We start from the raw sequence: 7,500 nt of genomic DNA on the forward strand, positions 1-7,500 counted from the left end.
TTAATAAACAAATCCAAACCCTGCACAGGAAATGTCAAAAAAGATATCTTTTTCACACCTTCGGACGGAGCTGACATGCCTTCTTTTTTCTTTGCTGGAGATGCCCCAGAGATCCCTGGTGGTTCATTATGAGATTTTCCCTGTGAGGATGATGACATTTGATCATTTCTGCTGACCTGTGGTGGTTTGTCAATCACCTCCCATTCTGCATCCTACAAGATAATCAGACTGAGTCATAAAGGTCACCAGAAAACTCCAAAAACCAGTGAACATAATTATAGTGCTGGTAATCTTTGGGTGCGTTCAATTGACCGTATTCCGGAATAGGAATATATGGAATACAAGTTAGAAATCCTTTGTTTTTACGGAGATTCCCATTACAATAATAATTATTGTCAAACACTCGCTAAAGTGCTACTTTAAACATATCTTTATTATCCTTGTTACTTCAAAATGCCAGACATACCATTTTAAATCATCACTCCACGTATTTTTATCCCAGAATTGGGTCAATGGAATGCACCCTTAGTCACACTGAAACAAAACCTTGCTGCAAACAGAGGTAAGCGTGGTCGTCATCCACTCAAGTTTCTTTTTTAGGTCACTGAAAAATTTGAAAATTAAGCAGTGAACTCACAAAGTGGAGCATTAGGTTGATACAGAGGTGAGAGTGATTATCAATCACTCAAGTTGATGTATCATCCTTGAACACTATACAGCAGTTCATATCTTACTTTAGAATTAAATACCTGACGATGAACATTCTCTTTGCCAGATTTTCTAGATCCTGAAAGGAAAATTTAAAACTTGGTAACCATAGTGACAATGGTAGTTGTTGATTTCTGTTGTGTTTGTTGTTGATTTCTGTTGTGCCTGTTAATTACTGTACCTGTCATTCCTCCTTGGAACAAGTCTCCAATCCTATTCAAGAACTTTCCAGCTTGTGCATTCACAGCGTTGACAGAATATCCCAGGGCTGCTGAACTATCAAAACAAATTTACCATAATCATTTCAAAATATGAAAAGTCAGAAATGTACATGTGGCAGCATAGGCCAGGCTGGATTTCGGATAACAGGGAGCTTAAAGGAGCAGTGTCGCCGGTGGCACATGCGTGAGAGCATGCCAAAATTTTTGACGAAGTTTGCCAACTTTTTCATAGAAGTGTGTGGGGTGTGAATACCTTATACAATCAAAGCCATCCGTGGTCACTTTAGTGAACCAAGTATCCTGTGGCATTCAGAAACAAATTCACTATATTTTGGTCGTTGTTCTTTGCTCCTTTTTCTTTGATTTTGTTGTTTGGAAGGGGTTTTGATTGTGTGTTACCATGTCGAGTCGTGGCACCCATTGAGCTGGAAGCGGACAAATAGTGATTCAGTCTCCTCAAGAAAGCAAAAGAAGAGCAGTCAAAATACCAATACAGCATCTACAACGAAGAGAAACTTTTTAAGGCGTGAATTCATGAGAAATTTGACGTATGGTGTAATCATTTCTAGCTAGTTGCTTAAACGTCAGAGACCACCACATCACCAAATTTTGTTGATAAACGTTCACTACCTTCGCTCTAAAATGTCTATTTGAATATTTGGAAGAAAAAGCTGCATCTAGATGAGAGGAACTGCATGCACTGTTTGTCTTTATTTGTTGCAAAAATTATAAAACTGCAAGCCGTGAGTAAAACACCGCTGAATTTTTTTCTCTGCTTATCATCTTTCGACTTCAAAGTTGTCTCTTGCAAATAAATGCACTCTCTTTCAGCTTTGAGATGGCATGTTAATCTTGACGATGTTTGGTTTATTCCAGAGAAAATATATATATTTTTGAGTGCTTGAACTGACGACAGCGTTCCTGGTCACACTTCACTGAATTCAGTTGTCACACAGAAAACAAACATGGTATCATATTTGTGTTTGATTTTATTTCTTGGACTCCAAATCATCGATAATAGATAAATATACGTTTTAGTGCTCTTCTAAAGCCGTATTTAGTCTAGACTCTGCAAGTGAACAAAACTGGGCATGTCATCGCATGACAGTGCCCCTTTAAGCACGAGACATTTTCGAACCAGGATTTTGCATGCTAGGGACGCGACAGTAGCCTCTCCCATATTTTTAAACTAAACGTCTCTAACATATATAGTACAAAGAAACCTAGAAATACAAATGTGGTAGTGTAGAGGAAAACATCTCACTCCCGGGATGGGAGGGGGGGGAGGGAAATGTGCCGCTGGTTGGGGACATATTTTCACGACTGGATTGACTGTAATGGGGTTGCAATTTCAACAGAGTTCCCGACAGAGTTACTAGAATGGGGTCCCAAATTGTCAGGATTTTGGGGTAAGAAAACTCTGGCTAGTGGGATTTAAAAATTGGAAAGATTCATGGTGAAAAAAAGTTGTTACATATAGGACTGTAGCGCTGCTGATTTAATATTTACTAGTCACATTACATTCTGTTTTGAAATTCCAATTAAGAGGCTTTATGTAAGGTTTATGTATAAACAGAAAGTGACTAAGTTGGGGTCGCTAAAATTACATCTACCCAAAAATGACTATGGGGTCTATAATAATAATGGGAAGGGTTTCTGAGAGGCCAGCAGCACATACCCAGCAAGAATTGACCCAAGTACCCCCCCCCCCTCCCCCCTATCTTATTTCCAGTTGCTGTCCGTGGCTCAGAGACATTTCATACTTAAGCCCCCTACTGTCTGTGTAACCCAGTGGCTCCCCACCCTCCCACTCCCACATACATGGTAATGCTTCTTGGCTATGACCCACAACCTTAGAGTTGTCTGGCATTGGGTACCGGGTACCATTCAGTGGATTAAAATACCGGTATGCAAGTTTGGGCCAGGAATAAACTTTTTCAGTAAAAACTGATTAATTATTTAAAGAATTGGAACTAAAATTCTAAAATCCCACGCTAAATGTAGCATTGTGTGACAAGGAATGGCAAAGTTATTTTTGTCTTATTTTTGACTTCTGTCATCAAGTTACATGTACCCTAGAACAGTGTTCTGTGGGTCAGCAAAAGACTGTGCATCTTTCTGATACTGAGTAAGAATGTCTGTTTCACTCTTAGCTTGAACATCTTCATCTTCCTGAAGGTTGTCCTGTCACAATTTAACAAAAATCACAAATTGGTCAAGACTCATTACTTCTCTGCGTAAAGTGCTGTCAAAACGCTCAAATGAAGATGTACACATGCCAAGTGACAAGTAAGTAACAAACCTCTAGTTTGGCATGGGTCTTTTGGAGTTCTTGAAAAAGTTCATTCATGTATGGTTCAACATCCTTTAATGTCTAAAACGAATGGCCAAAATAAAATTATAATAATTATTACTATTCATAATAAAATCAAAGTGCCCCACCTATAGCTACATGGCCTATAGATTTTATGACAGAGTACAAAATTGATCCCACACGCAAAAACGCCTCTTTCATGAAGAAAAAGGAACTTCATACAATTTACATTATTATGTATTACAACATCAAAGTATGGTCCAGTCTAATGTTTACTTTACTGCCAATGTTCATAATAATAATAATAATAATAATAATAATAATAATAATAATAATAATGATAATAATAATAATAATAACTATTGTAAGGAAATATTCTCCAAATGAATACATCTTCTGGTTCAGTATAAAAATGGCATTTTGTTTTAAATAGCACATTTCCTTTGCAGTTAAATGCCCTTTATATAATCTAATAAGCTGAATTTTTTATGCATTCTACCCGAGTTGAGCTTGCAAGAGGGCCTACCAGGGTGACTCATTGCAAGGTTACTATCAACAGGATGCAGCCATTATAAGCAAGACTGGCAGAAAAATGAGGGTTATGTAGGATACAGGAGTGCACATATGCAAAATCAAGTAAGGGGCATAAATACAAGTCCTCCTTTTCAGACATGGTGCACAAAATGGTCTTCCAAGTCTTGTTGAAGCATTTCAACATACTTACGAAGTGTAAATTTAAAAAAAATTGATTGTTCAGTGAAAGAGATGGTGCTTTTTTTACAACAATAAACACCTGGTAGCCAAAATTGAAGAAGGAAAACTGGGCAAGCATGTGTTCCAAGACTTTTTGAAGGATTATCACCTGCAAAGGAAGCAGATAGGCGATCTTTTAAGTGACAATTTGGGTGAAGTACATATAAATACCCAACATGTGGTGGGGCAGAAGTTCTAATTGGACATTTCCGAGAAACAGAGTGCCAAAACTTCCTGGCAAAAGCTTAGGATGACATAGGTGAGGGAAACTTTTTCCCTCAATGCTTTACTTTTCAAAATGTCGTATTCAATTATTTTTAGACCTTGTTAACCCATTGACCGTTTCCTCGGCTGAGAGTGAGACTTTATAGATTTTACTGTGTCTAATGCCAGATGATTTTACTGGTCAATGAGGGAGGGGGGGGGGGGGGAATCCTATGGCATTTGAAGTGTGAATGGGTGTAAGGATGTGAAAGACTTGCACAAAAGTTAAAAAGTGGAAATTTGACCTTAATGATGAGTGTCTGGGGAAGAGCATTAATGTGCTTGCATATAGTTACCTTCTTTAAAGTGTGGATGTCTCTCAGAGCTGTTACATACTTAAGCAAGATCCTCTGGTAATTATGCCTGGCATGTAACATACCATGGGCCAACCTGTCCACAAGGGAAGGCTTAAAGGAAACAAAACAGCAGTTTTAATTCAATAAGGACATGAACTTCACACATGTACAAGAATGAACTACCTATTTATAGCAAGATGATCAGTTTTAGCGTTAAAGTTATCGTAAGGTGAAGGTTTATGTTTGTTTAAGAAATCAAGATAGGAATACATTTTATGAGGTTTTACTGTCAATTGCATGCATTTCTACACACAAGTGTTAATGTCCAAGAAAAGGGTGTAAGAGGGGAGTATCAAATATTTATGAATCAATGAGTCAATCAGTCATGAGTCATGAGTCAATAAGTTAGTGCAGTTACCCTAACCCATAAAATGAAAGCTAAAATTTCAGAGAATGCTTTGGCCTAATCACTGAAATGAGGGCTAAGGCTTAATCAATAGATTATTGCTATATTGACTGTGAGTCTCATTGACTCATGACTCATGACTCATTGACCATTTGACTCATAAATCATGGGACCTCATAAGAAGGTATGTCATGATACTTTTCAAAGTCCACTTGCATCACATCACATTTCTAGACAAAGCTAGGCCAAAGGGTGTGACTGCCATTTTGCTAAGAGTGTAATTGTCACGAGTTATCAGCGACAAGATCACAGAAAATTATTTATCTTCCACATGTACCTCTTGCAAATTGCTAACATGTGAAATGTTGGAATACTTTTCCCAGGATATGTGCAATGCATCTCTTGCTTTCTGCATCTGATTTTGAAGATCCTAAAGGGAAAAAAAAAAAATTCTGATCAACTTATTATTCCATGAAAGTCGCACTTATGGAAAGACTGTCAGCAAGTAACTGCCAATGTTCAATTAGTTTTTCTTTTTTGTATCGTAAGTCTCAATTGATAGGAATTATATTTAATGAAAAAGTATTTCAATTCTAGTCATGACTAAATACATGTGTTATCCACTAAGCAGGACGGAGACTATATAGAGAAAGAAAGTGAGAAGAAAATTTCATTTGAAATGGTTAGACTTTCTGGATGAGGACTATAAACCATAGGCCCCATCTCACAAATATCTTGGATGCTCATAAGTTCCCTGTGGGATGTTAAAGAACCCACACACTATAATTCTATTTGAGAAGAGTAGGGGGTGGAGTTCCTGGTGTTTTGGCTGTCCTTTGTGAGTGTATGTGGGGAAGGAAGGGGGGGGGGGGGGGTATGGCAGGTCCACATCACCTGAACAGCTGTCAAAACTTAAACCTGCTCAAACACAGTCAAATAAATAACAAACAAACAGCCAAACAATATACTGTATCTATGACCTATGGAAGAAAATGCTCCCAAGACGTCATAAGACACTGATAGGTATGGTCACTTGGTGTGTTGGTCCCATCACCCCTTCATGTCTTTAGGCTTCTTTGCAATGGGGGGGGGGGGGGAAGGTAGACTTAACACATGAAGGGGCAGGGATGCTCGTTGGAAATTTTGAATTAAACCGCTAAGGGAGACCAATCTGGGCATGTTCCAGGCCATTTTTTGACCTCTAAATGATACCAAACAAAAAACATATTAAATATGTATTTTTTATATTTCAACCATAAATGAGACCCTGTACACCCTAACAGAGACCAAAATCTGAGGTTTACACCCCTAAGGGAGATGACAAGCATCCCCACCCCTTTCATATGCAAGTCCCCCCAACTCTCCTGCAGTTGCTCATTTTCCCCATTTTACTGTGTTCATTTTCATTTCACCTTGGCTTTTTCAAATTCCTTGGTGAGTGCAGTCAACGGTTCTAAGGTAAGAATCTGCGTTTGACTTAAAAACATGTCTCTGTAGCATTCTATTCTTTGCAACATGTCTGCAAACTTGAAAGAAACAAAAACAAAATTACCAGACGGTTTTAAGAATCTGATAAGCAAACAGTTACATACATTGTATTTATTACTGTTAAATGAGGTCAAATATAAGTGAGGTGAGGTTTAATATTATTCATATTTACCCAATCATCAGGCCTGATAACACAAGTAGCTACATGTTGCTATATATAATTCAACCTTTCCCTCTTAAGAGTAACAATAATATTACAGATTTTACTATGTCTAACTATAAATGATTTTACTTGTCAATGGAAGCTGGAGTAAAATAAGCACTTTCATCAAGATCATATAGGCCGTTCTATATATCTAGGGAGATTTGCATGCACACTGCACTGCTGTGTGCGATATTGCAAATCACTTGCATCACATAACATCACATTACGTCATCACATCATCGCTTGCAATAAAAATCACTTGCATCAAATCACTTGTAGAGTGCATTTGATTCGGCAAATGTGCTATATAAGTTCCAATTATTATTATTATTATTATTATTATTATTATTATTATTATTAAATGTTATTATTATTATTATTATTATTATTATTATTATTGTTAAATATTATTATCCACTTGCTTGCTTCTTTCATTTTTCTTCCTTCCTTCCTTCCTCATTCCGTGATTTAGTATTCAGTGTCGTGTTGACAGGTGTCTGTAAGTGTGCTGTGGGCTCCTCTGTTATACTTTTTGCCTCACCTGCCCTCAAGGGTAAAGTGAGGTTTCCTTGAAAGGAAGTGTTGCATTTCCACAAGAACCAGTTTAAATGTAACACTCAAATTAGCACTTTCAATCACATACCTTTAAGATTGGTTCACTAATATCTTTGTCATTTTGAAGACACTTAGCAACATCTGAAAGGGCAGCACTAAATCCAGTAGCAGCCTTGCTATGCTCCATTCCAGTGTTGTAGTAGGATTCAACCATCCCCGAGAGTCTGGATAATGTGGGGGTGATCTTAAGACCAAAAAGGAAATGTCAAAACTCACAGCTACAACAAAAA

At 37.6% G+C, this 7,500-nt stretch overlaps 1 protein-coding gene across 1 annotated transcript in view; it reads right to left on the reverse strand.

The window, feature by feature from the left end:
- Positions 1-7,500, reverse strand: part of LOC138027178 (arf-GAP with coiled-coil, ANK repeat and PH domain-containing protein 3-like) — a 20,264-nt gene that overhangs the window by 10,549 nt on the left and 2,215 nt on the right. The window contains exons 2-11 of the mRNA XM_068874712.1: positions 7,299-7,454; positions 6,375-6,488; positions 5,300-5,392; positions 4,557-4,667; positions 4,037-4,105; positions 3,232-3,303; positions 3,004-3,113; positions 890-984; positions 750-787; positions 59-212 (exon numbers count right to left, since the gene is read on the reverse strand). Of these exons, the coding sequence (XP_068730813.1) occupies positions 59-212; positions 750-787; positions 890-984; positions 3,004-3,113; positions 3,232-3,303; positions 4,037-4,105; positions 4,557-4,667; positions 5,300-5,392; positions 6,375-6,488; positions 7,299-7,454 (1,012 nt within the window). The remainder of the gene's footprint in view (positions 1-58; positions 213-749; positions 788-889; positions 985-3,003; positions 3,114-3,231; positions 3,304-4,036; positions 4,106-4,556; positions 4,668-5,299; positions 5,393-6,374; positions 6,489-7,298; positions 7,455-7,500) is intronic.

This window comes from Montipora capricornis, chromosome 12, assembly GCF_036669925.1.
Source record: "Montipora capricornis isolate CH-2021 chromosome 12, ASM3666992v2, whole genome shotgun sequence".
Taxonomy (NCBI): Eukaryota; Metazoa; Cnidaria; class Anthozoa; order Scleractinia; family Acroporidae; genus Montipora; species Montipora capricornis.